At 43.3% G+C, this 13,836-nt stretch overlaps 1 protein-coding gene across 4 annotated transcripts in view; it reads left to right on the plus strand.

Moving 5' to 3' along the window:
* The window catches only part of ACAT1 (acetyl-CoA acetyltransferase 1), a 33,042-nt gene that overhangs the window by 6,862 nt on the left and 12,344 nt on the right, over positions 1-13,836 (plus strand). For all 4 annotated transcript variants that reach the window (XR_004000199.1, XM_030561008.1, XM_030561017.1 and 1 more), the window contains 5 exons: positions 2,419-2,562; positions 5,043-5,193; positions 6,152-6,247; positions 10,196-10,309; positions 10,763-10,827. Coding sequence is in view for 3 of the 4 variants with exons in the window: in XM_030561008.1 (XP_030416868.1) it covers positions 2,419-2,562; positions 5,043-5,193; positions 6,152-6,247; positions 10,196-10,309; positions 10,763-10,827 (570 nt within the window). In the remaining variant the exon portion in view is untranslated. The remainder of the gene's footprint in view (positions 1-2,418; positions 2,563-5,042; positions 5,194-6,151; positions 6,248-10,195; positions 10,310-10,762; positions 10,828-13,836) is intronic.

The raw sequence follows: 13,836 nt of genomic DNA on the forward strand, positions 1-13,836 counted from the left end.
GAGAAGGTTGGCTGACTGGATTTCCTGCGACTGTGGGACCTATTTCCGCTCCTCCATCTGTTCACGCATCCAGGCAGAGTTCCTCTGGGCAGCGTCTGCTGGCTCCCTTGACACCTTCGAGGAGCAGTGGGCGCTGTCTGGGGTGCTCTGCTCGGTATCCCCATCAGGTTCCCTTCGTTTAGCCCTATGACCTCACTCCCAATCCTGTTTTTTTTTTCATTGGTTGTCCCACGTAATTATCTGGTATCACAGACCTGTGGATCCTCCCCTTAGGCTGGGGAGAGGTCCTTTAGCAGTGGGTGGGCTTTGCCCGCCCACTTCCTGGATACCAACAGGATCTCATCTATCTATAGATAGATGATGATTTTTTTTTTTTTTTTTAAATTCCCAACTGACAGGTATGCTGATGTAACCTTTTAATCTAGACCAGGCCTAGATTCGGAGGGGAAAAAAAAAATCTTTTCTGCCAGTTATGGTACATCTTTGGAAAGTCTACCTGCTGACATAAGTATTCTTTTATTTCTTAAAATACATACACGCTCTCTTTCCTCCCTAGAGTAGAGTTACTGATATCAATGATTTAGGACTGCTGCTTAATTCACACCGAACCCAATCTGACTCAGTATTAAGGGCTTCATCTAGAGCCTGAAGTCAAGGGGAATCTTTTGCCACTGACTGTACTGGTCTTTGATCAGGCTCTAAATGGTATTTTTGCCACTAACTTCAGTGGGATTAAGAATAGCTACAGTACTTCTATTTCAACAGCTACTGCTGGGATTAGTAATTCACATTTAATGAATATTCATACCTTAGGTTTACATTTGATGGATGCAGGCCACACACTTTGTAAGGGCTCTCATATTTCAAAGAATTAGAGATTTGACCTGAAGTGATTATGCATGCCTGATTCCCACACAGTATGTCACTGTCTCTCTTCCCACTTTGCTGGATTCAGCCCTAATTGACTGTAAGTAGGTCTTAGAAACTATATTATTAGAGATTTTTTCCCCAGCTGCACACTCAGTAATTCTGATCCCATTACAGTCAATGACAAAACTCCCATTGATTTCAGTGGATGTGTGATTAGTGCTGTTTTTGAGCCTTTACTGGATTTATAGATTATTTAAAAAAAACCAAAAAACTGGAAGGGCTGGAGACATAAAATTATATAGGATCAGAAAAACAAAGCTTAAAAAATTATGAAATCATCTGTTCCCTTCTCTGGCTTCCTATTTCTGATTTCTAGTCATAACTGCTTTTGAGTTCTCTCTACTGCCCATCTCATCAGGACTCTCAATTGCTTTTATTAGATCCAGTGTATGCTTAATATTGAACAAAGCATCATTTACTTTAAATCTTACCATTTAAAAAAAAACACCTTCCTTTTCTTCTCCTGTGATTGACTCCTTGTAAAGTATCCTTTATGAGGATGCAATATAAAAGTTTTTGACTGAACTTTTCTATAGACTACAGAAAAACATTAAACTTGCAATTTTTCTTATCCCTACCCATGTGTAATACACGGCATTGAAAATAGTTACATGTATTCTTCATGCTGAGAATCTAGAGACTTCATGTGTGAAGCTCCAGTGAATCATCAACCATATCTTACAAAGAATGATAAAACTGCAGGAACTACTTCTTGAAAACAATGTAGAAATATTAATAAATGCACATACTAATTAAATTGAATTTTGGGTTCAATGATAAAACTGTTTAAAGTCTCCTGTTTGCTGCTGGCTTATTAACAGACAACATGGTAAACGGTGTTATGAAGTTGGGTTGGATCTTTCCACACTATGAGACGACACAACATTATATAGAGCAGCTAGTACTTCATGCAAACAGATCTCTCTTCCTTGCTGGTGTCTTAAATTCTGAAACAGCTGTTTGTTCTATAGATATGATATGTTGCTAATGGAGAACTGAAATGGAACAAATATGCCAAACTAAGACTTTTTAATAAGAAAATTCTATTTTAATCTTGGAGGCACTTACATTTCAACAGTTGAGTGAAGGAGAAAAAGATCGTAATTGATGTGAGGTGGCCCAGAGCACCAGTGCAGCGAATGAAAGATTAAAAAGAAATACTGGCTAAGAAATTTGTCAGATTTTTTTTTCCTCAGAAACTCTTCATGTTGTAACTTTCCTGTAACTAATCTTCAAGACTTTTTGCTTCTCAGATCTTTTGAAATTACAGCTCAGACACAGAACATTGGTTATGTTCACTTCCTGTGCCAACACCAATTAACTGTTTTCACTTTTTTCCTGTTGTTTTAGTCAGACAGAAAAATAGAAGCAATTTTGTAAGAAACATCTGTAATGTGTTCTCCGATCTTCTGTTATGTGGAAAGAAATTTTATATAAAATGGCTTTTATTGTAATTCACTTTAACACATGCTTGTTTTGTTTGAGTAGGATGTGATGGTTGCTGGCGGGATGGAGAGCATGTCTAATGTTCCCTATACAATGAACAGAGGCGCAACACCTTACGGAGGAGTAAAGCTGGAAGATTTGATTGTAAAAGATGGCTTGACTGATGTTTACAACAAAATCCACATGGTAGTTATTGCTGTTCAATACTGAAACATAGGCAGAAAAATGAAGTTGCCATATCATGAGCCTACTACCAAACTCAGGAGTTTTAGTGACTGTTTAAATGTTGGTCCTGGCATGCCCAGGAAATGAGGGACAGAACTGCTTCTGAGGAAAGGGTTCTTCCACTTTCATGATTCTAACTGTAAGTGGCATGGAGAGGCTAGGCAGAAAATTAAGGAGCAAGCCAAGTGGTAGTTTTGTGTGGGTGTGTTTGAGGCCTTTCTGAAGAGTCCGGGACAGTGGTAGACAATGACTCAAGACCTGGGTTTATGCTGTAGAATGCACAGTTGATTACTAATAGCTCACTATTCCTTCCTTCCCAGGAGGGACCAGTAAAGCTGCTCAGCCTCCCTCAGTGCATCCACTTGTGTGATCCAGCACGGTTTCCCTGTTATCTCCTCGTGTGTGCATGCATGCGTGTGTGTAAATATAAATAAAAATGAGGTTCCTAGAGGAGAATGAGATTTGAGACTATTGGTATGCTCTCTCATCTGATACCTCCTCATAATATTTGATTCTCCTGGTTCCATGTCAGCTAGCATCCTGACAATAGCTCACTGGTTTAAGATGAATCCAGTTGAAGTGAGGCTGGTGGGAATTTTGAGGAGTTAATGATTTGTTCTCTCCACTGAAGGAATTTTCCTACCCTTTTGTCTTAGTTATTCAGTCTTTATTGGATGAGTTCTACTACTTCCTAAATAGTAGCAGTTGCACAAATAATCTTTTACAATCTTTGCCTAGCCTATAGATTAAAACATCTCTTCACTGATACAGACTTCACCTTTGTTATCCATACCTTTATTCTTCTCCAGGCTGGAGTAGTAATGTACTCTGCATAAGGTTACACAGTCTACTCGTGTTTGTTTTGAAACCTGACTATCTGAACTTCTGAATTATCTGAAACCCTTCCGTGTCCCCTAGCATGAGACACATGCTGCAAAGGGCATATATGTCATGCTGGGTGACAAGGAAGAGATTCAGCTAATGCCAGGTTTTGGATAATCAAGCTGAGACCATCCTCCTCTTCTTCAGTCCTAACCAGTAAAGATTCCTTGGCTGCACGGGAGACCACTCTGCTGAATAGCTCCTCCCTAGTATAGAGAGCCCTCTGCCATGGGAGCGAGCGAGTAGGGCCACGACAACAGAGCTGCAGAGGGCTTCCTGTGCTGCCCCAGGGCCAGTGACATGCAATCCCTGCAGATGCAAAGTTATCGCGGCGTGGGAGAGGAGGCATGGCTGTAGTCCTGATGGAGCAGAGCCTCGCCACCCAGCCATGACTCCGGAGGAGGAGGAGTCCCCGTCACCCTCTAGTTGGCTCCGCACTTGTGTGAGGAATCGGAGGAATGCTACAATCAGACTGATCTCTACACAATGTTTTATATGTAGAATTTGCTATAGAAACAGCATAAGTTTAAATATGCATGCAGATTCTTAGGAAGTCAGCCTAGTGACCAAGGAGGACGGGTCTAGCTCCCTCTCATTTTCAGAATAACTTTCTCAGGTGGACTTAGTGTATCTCAGGGAATTGGTAATGGGTATATTACCCTTCACCTCTGTCACCAGTGTACATTTAGCCTGTGTTTGTAGTGAACAAGATTTGTAACGGTTGGTTCTATGGCTGTTCAGTAACCTGTGTGAAATGAGTTAGGCGGTTGCAGTCAAGTTAGAGGATAGTTGTGTATGCAATAAAAAAAAGAGAAATTATCACACTGTTCAGTAACCTGTGCAAAAAGTTAGGTGGTCTCAGTTCAGTTGTTGGATGAAAAATTGGCACTACTTGCCAATTTGTCATTCTCTGCTGAGAATCCAAGGACTGAATAAGATCTGGAGATTGAAGGTACCCTTTCAAGCCTAGAAGGCAGTCCCACCAGTATAGGAATGATGTGCATTGGTGAGAACTGTGTGGATGTATTGTTATGTGGCTAAACAGGGCTTCAGACTGTTGATCCAAGACATTTCAAAAGCATTAAATTCACACAGATTTTTTTTTTTTAATTAGAAAGGCCTCATTAGGAACATTAGAGACACAAGGTGGGTGAGGCAATAGCCTTTATTAGAGCAACTTCTGTTGGTGAGAGAGACAAGCTTTGCTGTGGCTCAAAAGCTTTTTTCTCTCACCAACAGAGAACTTGTTCCAATAAAAGATATTACTTCATCCACCTTGTCTGTGTAATATCCTGGAACTCGCATAGCCACAACTACACTGCATACATGATTACGAACATGGATTTCTGGCTTAAATTACATCTGTCCAGAAAACTGCCCACAAACTTCTGTTGTGAAGTTCAGATACCTGTAGCAGTTGTCACAATAGAACTTTCTGGCAACTAACACTTAAAAATTCACTTCAAAAGTTCTGTCATACCCATTTAAAAAAATTGGAGTTAATCTTTCCATCTACATTTCTGGTTCGTGTTCTCAGAATGGTCTTTGTTTTCCCCTAGGGAAATTGTGCTGAAAATACTGCTAAGAAGCTTACTGTTTCACGAGAGGAGCAAGACACTTATGCTATAAATTCTTATACTAGGAGCAGGACAGCCTGGGAATCAGGAGAACTGACAAAGGAAGTTGTTCCTGTCACTATTTCACAAAAAGGTATTATGGAAATTCATTCTAAAATTTTTTATGTTAAATTGGGCACTGATGAATACTAACATTGCAGCTGGAATGTGGAAATTTTGGGAATATTTTTTTAAATTTCTGTAAAAAAAAATAAATCTTAGCTGGCTTTCTGGCAAACACAGTTGGTGAATGTTGATGGTCATTTTTTTTCCTATTTGTTTTTACTGAGGTACTTGAGTTATCCATCCTTCTCTTGTAACTTGCATGAGTGTTACAACATAGAATAAGTGCTAACTAATGTGGCTTTTAATTCATCTCCACTTGTTTCTTACTATTTTAATACCCCTAATTGAGCTGTGATTTTTTTTTTCTTTTTTTTCCTCTTCTCTCCACCAGCCTGGGAGGATGAAATACTAAAGGTCTTGTCTTAATAATAAACCTGTTGTGGATCAATGGGCTAAAGGAACAAGCTTGTCAATTTTTGTTTCTCTTCAGAGCTAAATTGTCACATTTTATAGAAATAATATGTCAGGATGTCTAAAAATGGAATGTAGCATAGAATAAATGATTGCAGAATACGTAGGTCAGTGGTCCCCCAACTTTTCAGGATTGTACCTCCCGTTACCCCTGTCTGTCTGGGGCTGGGAGCAGGGTGTGTGTGGGGAGGGTGGGGGGGAAGGGAGCAGAGGCTGAGGGCGGGTCTAGTGCTGGGTCTGGGAATGGAGCCACAGCTGAGGGCAGGGCCAGAGCAGAGATGGGGTGGATAGTGCTCCCTCCTGCCCCTTGTGGAGGCTGGGTTGGACCCACCTTGTCCCCCTAGGTGGGTGTGCCCCACAGTTTGGGGAGTTCTGTTGTAGGGGTTACATTTTGGATAAATCATAACAAAAATAACCTAGTAAAATGTCACGTGCATCAATGTGCAGCTTTTCATGCTGAAGTGCCAGAACCGGATTGAGTTCACTTTGATTTGGCATCTTTGGCATTATTTCAGGGAAACCAGATATAGAAGTGAAAGAAGATGAAGAATATAAGCGTGTTGATTTCAGTAAAGTTCCAAAGCTGAAGACTGTTTTTCAAAAAGAAAATGGTAAGTACACTATATGGAGCAATTGGTGGTGTGGTGTTTTTTAAACAGAGCAAATTTTATATGAAATATTTGACGTCTCTCCACGCTAAGCCAAGTTAGTGAAGAAAAGTTTCCGATTGAAATTATTAGGACATATATAGTTATTTTATTAAACACAGTCTTCATGCTGATTCCCAATATGTTACTTATGTGTCACAGGAGAGGAAGAGATGTATCAAATTTTAAATTAAAGAGTTCCACAGCTCTAGTTGCAGTCAAAGGTGAACTGCTTTACTTAAAACAGGGACTCTCGTGTTTGTCTTTTTTGACTTGAGTTCCTCCAAAGTGCGTTAGCTGGAGGACGTGCATATCTTCTGCTGAACACAGTAGGCTGCCCTTGTTCAGGGCTTGACTTTGAGAGCTATATATTCTTATGGTACTTAATTTCAAAAAATAAAATCTCAAAACTTTCTTTCAAGTTGGACTACTTCGATAAGTGGGTGAATAACACATTCTTTCCACCCAGCCCCAATGTCCGTGTATTTGCAAACAGCTTAACTGGGTCAAGGTGAAGATGATGGAAAGCATAGGAATACAGCAGGCACCACTTACAGCAGCACCCTTTGTGGCCTGGAGAATTGTTCCTATAACTGGACAGTGTACAGCAGTGTTTCCTGGAGAAATGCAGGCTGTGTTACATACTTCATTTTGCTGTGACATTTGGAAGATCTGGTTTAGCGATGGGCTTTAATGGTTTCCACTTGAAACAAGTGATAATTGTGGGGGAATCAAACAGCAAAGTTGGTCTAGAATTGCAGTTTCCCAAATGTTCTTGTAAGTGGAATGCTAACACTGAAAAGTAGATGCCAAGGTGAGTATCTTTCCTGGAGAAGTGGTACATGAGTGTGGGAGCTGTATCTGTTTTGTTGTTGCACAGATCCAGCAGGGATCGATTTATCACGTCTAGTTGACCCCTGGGCGAACATTATTGCTTTGCATGCTGATCCAGTGCATTTTTCATTCTCTTCAGGCTTTAATTATAAGTTGAAATTGTTTAACTAAAAGGTTGCTTTTTCAAGTGGCTCTGCATATTCTCACTTACGGGTACTATGCTGCCTTGTGGTACCTAGCAGGGTCAGCTAGAGCACTCTTGTGCTCTCTGCCCCTCCTGTCTAGTGTGACTTGGCTAGGGCCTGGAGTGCCCCAGTTCCATCTGACCGTGTGTCTGGATGGAGGTAAACATCTCCAGTCTCTTTGGAATTGGAGCCCTTTTTATTGTTAGGATAGTTAGGGGAAAAAATAGTCGTTAACACTGTCAATTCTGGGTTATGGCAGAATCAAAGAAGTGGAGAAGGCTGGGATTCAAAAGATGCATTTCCTGCTTGGCAGCAGGCCACTCACCTCCTGGGTGTTTGATTTTCTGGACCTTTACTCCCAGAGCCCACAAGGATAGGGAGAATCATTTGTAGCTCTTCCTTCTCAAAGAAGCTCTTGAAGCTAGATCCTCTGGATCTGATCAGTACCCTTATTGAAGGTCTAAGTGAGCAATCTTGGCTCCTGGAGCTTTCAGCAGCTCTAAGTGACTGCAGGGTTCCAGAGCTCTAAGTGACTGCAACTCCTGTCAGAGCCAGGTCTAATTCCTGCTGCTTCCTCAGTCAAGCCCTGAGGCTACATGAATCCAAACCAAGGGCTACATGGTCATATTCAGCTGGCCTGGATTCAGAAGAGATGTTGAGAGAACCGTTTATCTACACTCTCACTGGTGCAGTACCTCCTGCCTTGCAATTATCCAATCCTGACAGAACCCCTGTGGCCATGAGACCAGGGTCAGTTCCCACTTCCACTTTGAGATCCAGAAGATGCAGGGGTGGCTCCAGGCACCAGCGCAGCAAGTGCATGCCTGGGGCAGCAAGCTGCAGGGGGTGGCTTGCCAGTTGCTGGGAGTGGCAGTCAGGCTGCCTTTGCGGCATGCCTGCGGGAGGTCCGGCAGATAACAGAGCCGCCCTTGGGAAGGTGGATATGAGTGGTGTGTCAGAACTGGGGCTGTCAGAGCCTTTGGTTCTAACTGTTGCAGCACTAAAGAAAGTGAGACCTAGGGACAAGTTCTTACCTAAGCTAGTATCTGAATTTCACATCAATCAGACAATTAATGTGTTGCCCACTTATTCTCTTTCCCCCTACCTCCCCCCCCCCCAAAAAAAAATTCTAATAAGGGGGAATCTGTTCTCCAGACTACAGATGCTAGAAGAATCCTCACTTGTTATTTAGGTAGAGCTAAATGTTTTAATAAATGGCCTAGATTGTGTTTTATGCTTAAAAACTACATGGGTTGTAAAGTTTCTTCCCAGACACTCTTGATGGATCAAACAGTGTATTGATGAATGTTAAATGCCAACAAAATCTCCTGTACCTGCTTTGATTCTACCACTAGAGTGGTAGCTACTTTCTTCACTTGTCTTAGGCAGCTGCCAGTTGCTGAAATTTGCAGAGCTTCAATCTGGACTTGAGCACACATCTTCGCTAAGCACTGTACTTTGGACTTGGCCTGTAGGACAGATGCTGGATTTTGGTAAAGCACTGCTTCAGCCCTTATTCAGTTAGGCCTCTGTTCCCACTTCCAGGTTAATTTTCAGCACTGCTTATCAGTCTGTCCCATAAGTGGGAATATGCAGAGCTACTTATAGAAGAAATGAAAGCTGCTTTCTTGTAACCAGAGTTGTTAGAGATTGTTCTGCATGTTCACACTCCTGCCTTCCCCTTTTTGTCGGAGTCCTTGTTCTATGTCTCTGGCTCTGATGTGGTGGGGGCACTCTCCCTCAGAACATTGGTGATGCTGAGGGTAGGGGCAGGTACATGACAGTGCTCTAGCTGACACTGCTAAAGAGAGACTCTACCACAGTGCAGCACAATACCCATAAACTGGGAATATGCAGAGCCTTCTGGAAGAACTCCGGCCATAAGTAACCAACCTTCATTTTCAAATCTGTTTTAATATTGGGACACTTAAGTTGATTTAAATCTGGCTTAAATCAATATAGTTACAGGCTTGATCTGCACATACAGTTTACAACAATGTAACTTCTTATTCCAGTGGGAGCATGTGCGCCTTCATGTCTGACTCCAGTCGATGGATCTCTGAAGCTAAATCAGTTTAGTTGCCCCACTTTCTTGCAGCCTTGTATCGACTGGCATTAACTTGATTATTGGTAATGTAGAAGCCATTACCTTACCTAAGTAACAGGGCCGGTTCCAGGCACCAGGAAGGATGCAGGTGCCTGGAGTGGCCAATAGAAAGGGGTGGCACGCTGTCCAGGTCCGCGGCGGCAATTCAGCAGCGGGTCCTTCAGTGCCTCGCTTCCTCTTCAGTGGCAGCTCAATCGCTCCACTCGGGCTTTTCTTTTTCTTTCTTTTTTTTTTTTTCTTTGCCGCTTGAGGCGGCAAAAAAGCTGGCGCCAGCCCTGCCAAGTAAGATGCATCGGTTTAAGCCAGGTTTAAATTGTTTTAAGTGTCCACACAGGTTTTTGAACCAGTTTAACTAAATTTAATTTAAAAGCTCATCTTGAGGGTGACCCCCCAGCTCACGTACCCATACTTGAAGTAACCCAGTGAGAGCTAGCACTTGTATAAGCAGTAGTATAGCTTCAGTAGCACTAGCAGTGTTGGCATGGTTTAGCTATGCCAGTACAAACACACTCTTGCAACCTGTGAGTATGTACTCCGCACAGCTAAACCTGCACTACTAATACTGATGCTAGTTCTCATCGAGCAATCATGAGAATTTGTGTGCGAGCTGGGAAATCACACTTCTAGCTTGTAGTGTAGAAGTAGCCTTAGTTAAGCCAGTGCCCCATACTTGTATAGACAAGAGCTCAGATTCAGGACCTCTCTGTCAGATAAATGCATTGGAAAGACATACCTGAGCTATTGCATTTTCCTTCCTCTGTTTAAATACTGTTCTGCTCTTTTCAGGAACAGTAACTGCTGCCAATGCCAGCACACTGAACGATGGAGCAGCTGCTTTGGTTGTGATGACTGCAGAGGCAGCCAAGAGACTTAATGTTACGCCACTTGCAAGAATAGTAGGTAGGAATTTTTCCAAATGCCTCTCTCAAGTATTATGCTGGAAAATACTCTTATGATTTGCCATGTGACCTGGAATCCTGCTTAACCAGTTGTCTTTTTTTTCTTTGGGGGAGCATGGTATAGGTTCATTGGCTAGGAAGGTGCAGCTATAACGTAACTTGAACTGTTCTTTTAAATTCCAAGAGCCAAACATGTTTGGACTCCTGATCATAGCCAGCCTTTCTTAAATGTGGTTATATCTAACACATTTTAAAAGTAAAATCTGAAAATATTACCATGCTATTTGCTTACAAGCACACACAGCTTACATCCTGTTTTCAGGAGACATTTTATTTAAAGGAATAGAAAAATTGATTGGTGGAGGAGGGGAGTATTGGACTTGTATCCCATATAGGTGAATATTTCCTTTGTGAAAAGTGATAAAGGATTTAAATAATATTTATGGTCTTACAGCTTTTGCAGATGCTGCTGTTGATCCTATTGACTTCCCAATTGCACCTGCGTATGCTGTTCCCAAGGTAGGAACAAAACTGATCATTGCTGAATATAAAAAAAAAAATTGTAAGCTTGCCTAAATTGCTCCAACGATCCAACATGGATTTTCCTCTGATTTGGAATACAGACAATACGTGCATCACAGGCTTATTTATAAAGTACTTTGGGACCTTGTAGATAAAGTAGTATTTATATTATGATTAGTTAGCCACAAGAATAACTCCCATGCAAAATGCATATGCAGTTTTCTGTTCTAGTTGGGTCCTTTTTGTTAAAGGAACACAGTCCCCTTGAAATCTAGTTGGCTTAAAGAAAAAAGTTGAAAATAGTTACCAGTACTTCCTTGCCCCTCAATACCTCTGCCAGTTTTTTGTGATTAAGTCACCACTGTTGCTGTCTGAAAAATCCTCACAAGCAGGAACACAACATAAATAGGCTATCAAGTCAAATTCTCAAAGTAAACAAATTAGAAAACAGAAGAAAAAATTCTTATATAGTCCTAGTAACTTCAAATGTTAACAAATAACAAGTGAAAAATCTTTTAGACAGAAGCGTGATGGGCTCTGAGTCAGTGTCTAGTTAAATGATGCTGTTCATTGTATTAAATAAAAGGCTTGGCTATACTTGAGAGTTACAGCGCTGGTGGTGGCTTTACAGTGCTGTAACTTACTCCCTGTCCACACTGGCAAGGCACATATAGCGCTGTATCTCCCTGGCTACAGCGCTGGTTGTACTCCACATGGACGAGAGGAATAAAGAGAACAGCGCTGGTGCTGCAGTGCGACTGTAAACAGTGATTGATTAATTTTACTACGCTGTAACTGACCTCCAGAATTCCCATAATGCTTTTAACTAAAGAACTCTCTTTGTTTTGTTGTGAACTCAGGGCTCCTGGAGCTGCTTATCTAAAAAACAAACAGCAATTGTTTGCTCGAGCAGAGGCAGGCGGGGAATGTGCACAGCTAGTGTTTGCTTGAGGAAAGAAACAGCGCAGGCTGGGGGCGGGGGAAGGGAGTCCATAGGAGCAGCTGCTTATCTGATCTGAAGGCTATTTACATTTAAGAGTGAATGAGAGAGGGGTGGGGGAAGTGGTCGGAATTTGCAAGGCAGGGAGCTGACACAGTGTCGGCTCCAAAAATCCACACTCTCTCTCTCTCTCTCTCTCTCCCCCACGCTCCCTGTCACACTCCATCCCACCCCCCTCTTTTGAAAAGCACGTTGCAGCCACTTGAACGCTGGGATAGCTGCCCATAATGCACCAGTCTCAACACCGCTGTCAGTGTGGCCACGCTGCAGCGCTGGTAGCTGCCAGAGTGGCCAGGCTGCAGTGCTTTCCCTACACAGCTATGCAAAGACAGCTTTAACTCCAAGCGCTGTACAGCTGCAAGTGTAGCCAAACCAAAGGTTCTCTCTGTGGGTATGACAAATGTAGGTAAAACAAAGCTGACAACTTTCCAGGTTCTTGTGTATTGGCACTTGCTATGCAGACCCCTTTAGTGCCAGACTGTGAGGTTGTTAATGTTGCCTGAGGCCATGGTTACACTTACAGTTTTGCAGCGCTGGTAGTTACAGCTGTGTTCGTGCAGCTGTGTAGGGCCAGCGCTGCAGTGTGGCCACACTGACAGCTACCAATGTGGCCACATTTGCAGCACTTGCAGCGCTGTTGGGAGTGGTGCATTGTGGGCAGCTATCCCACAGAGCACCTCGTCCCATTTTGGCACTGTGGCTTGTGGGAAGGGGAAGGAAGTGTGCGGGTCTTTCCGCTTCTTGTTCCAATGCCCCGTGGTGCTTTGCTACACATTCCGAGCAGTTTGGCGGCATTGTGAGTCTGCAGCGCGATTTCTGAGATTTCTGTTACAAATGGAGCCTGAGCTGCTGAGGACCTTGCTGATGAATGTTGCCAGCACATCACGCATGGCAGTGGAGCTATTCCTTCAGCTGCAAAGTGACAGTGAGGAGTCAGACGATGATATTGAAACGCCTGACGCTCAAGACACTCAATTGCTTGTGGCAGTAACAGACTTATAGCACTGTGGAACGGCGCCTTTGGGCTCGGGAAACCAGCACTGAGTGGTGGGATCACATCGTCCTGCAAGCCTGGGATGATGAGCAGTGGCTGCAGAACTTTCGAATGAGAAAAGCCGCTTTCATGGGACTGTGTGCTGAGCTCGCCCCTACCCTGCGGCGCAGGGACACGAGATTGAGAGCTGCCCTGCCAGTGGAGAAGCGGGTGGCTATTGCAATCTGGAAGCTGGCAACTCCAGACAGGTACCGATCGGTGGCGAACCAGTTTGGAGTGGGAAAGTTCACCGTTGGAATGGTGCTGATGCAAGTTTGCACAGCCATTAATCGCACCCTGCTAAGAAGAACTGTGACTCTGGGGAACGTGCAGGACATTGTGGATGGCTTTGCAGAAATGGGTTTCCCTAACTGTGGAGGGGCAATAGATGGGACGCATATTCCTATTCTGTCCCCACCCCACCTGGCATCAGAGTAAGTTAATCGCAAGGGGTATTTCTCCGTGGTTCTGCAAGCGCTTGTGGATCACCGTGGCCGTTTCACTGACATTTACTCAGGATGGCCTGGAAAGGTGCATGATGCACGCATCTTTCGGAACAGTGCCCTGTTCAGGAAGCTGAGGGCCGGAACTTTTTTCCCAGACCGCAAGATCACAGTAGGGGACGTCGAAATGCCCACTGTGATCCTTGGAGACCCCGCCTACCCCTTAATGCCATGGCTCATGAAACTGTATACAGGGAAGCTTGACAGGAGCAAGGACCGGTTCAACTATAGGCTGAGCCGGTGCAGAATGACTGTGGAGTGTGCTTTTGGCCGTTTGAAAGGGCGCTGGAGGTGTCTTTATGGGAAGCTAGATTTGGGGGAAAGCAGCATCTCCGCTATTATATCTGCGTGCTGTACCCTCCATAATATTTGTGAAGGGAAGGGTGAAAGATTCAGTGAGGAATGGACCTCCGAGATTCGACGCCTAGAGGATGAATTTGCACAGCCAGAGAGCAGGGCTACTAGAGAGG

The sequence above is a fragment of the Gopherus evgoodei genome, chromosome 1 (assembly GCF_007399415.2).
Source record: "Gopherus evgoodei ecotype Sinaloan lineage chromosome 1, rGopEvg1_v1.p, whole genome shotgun sequence".
Lineage (NCBI taxonomy): Eukaryota > Metazoa > Chordata > Testudines > Testudinidae > Gopherus > Gopherus evgoodei.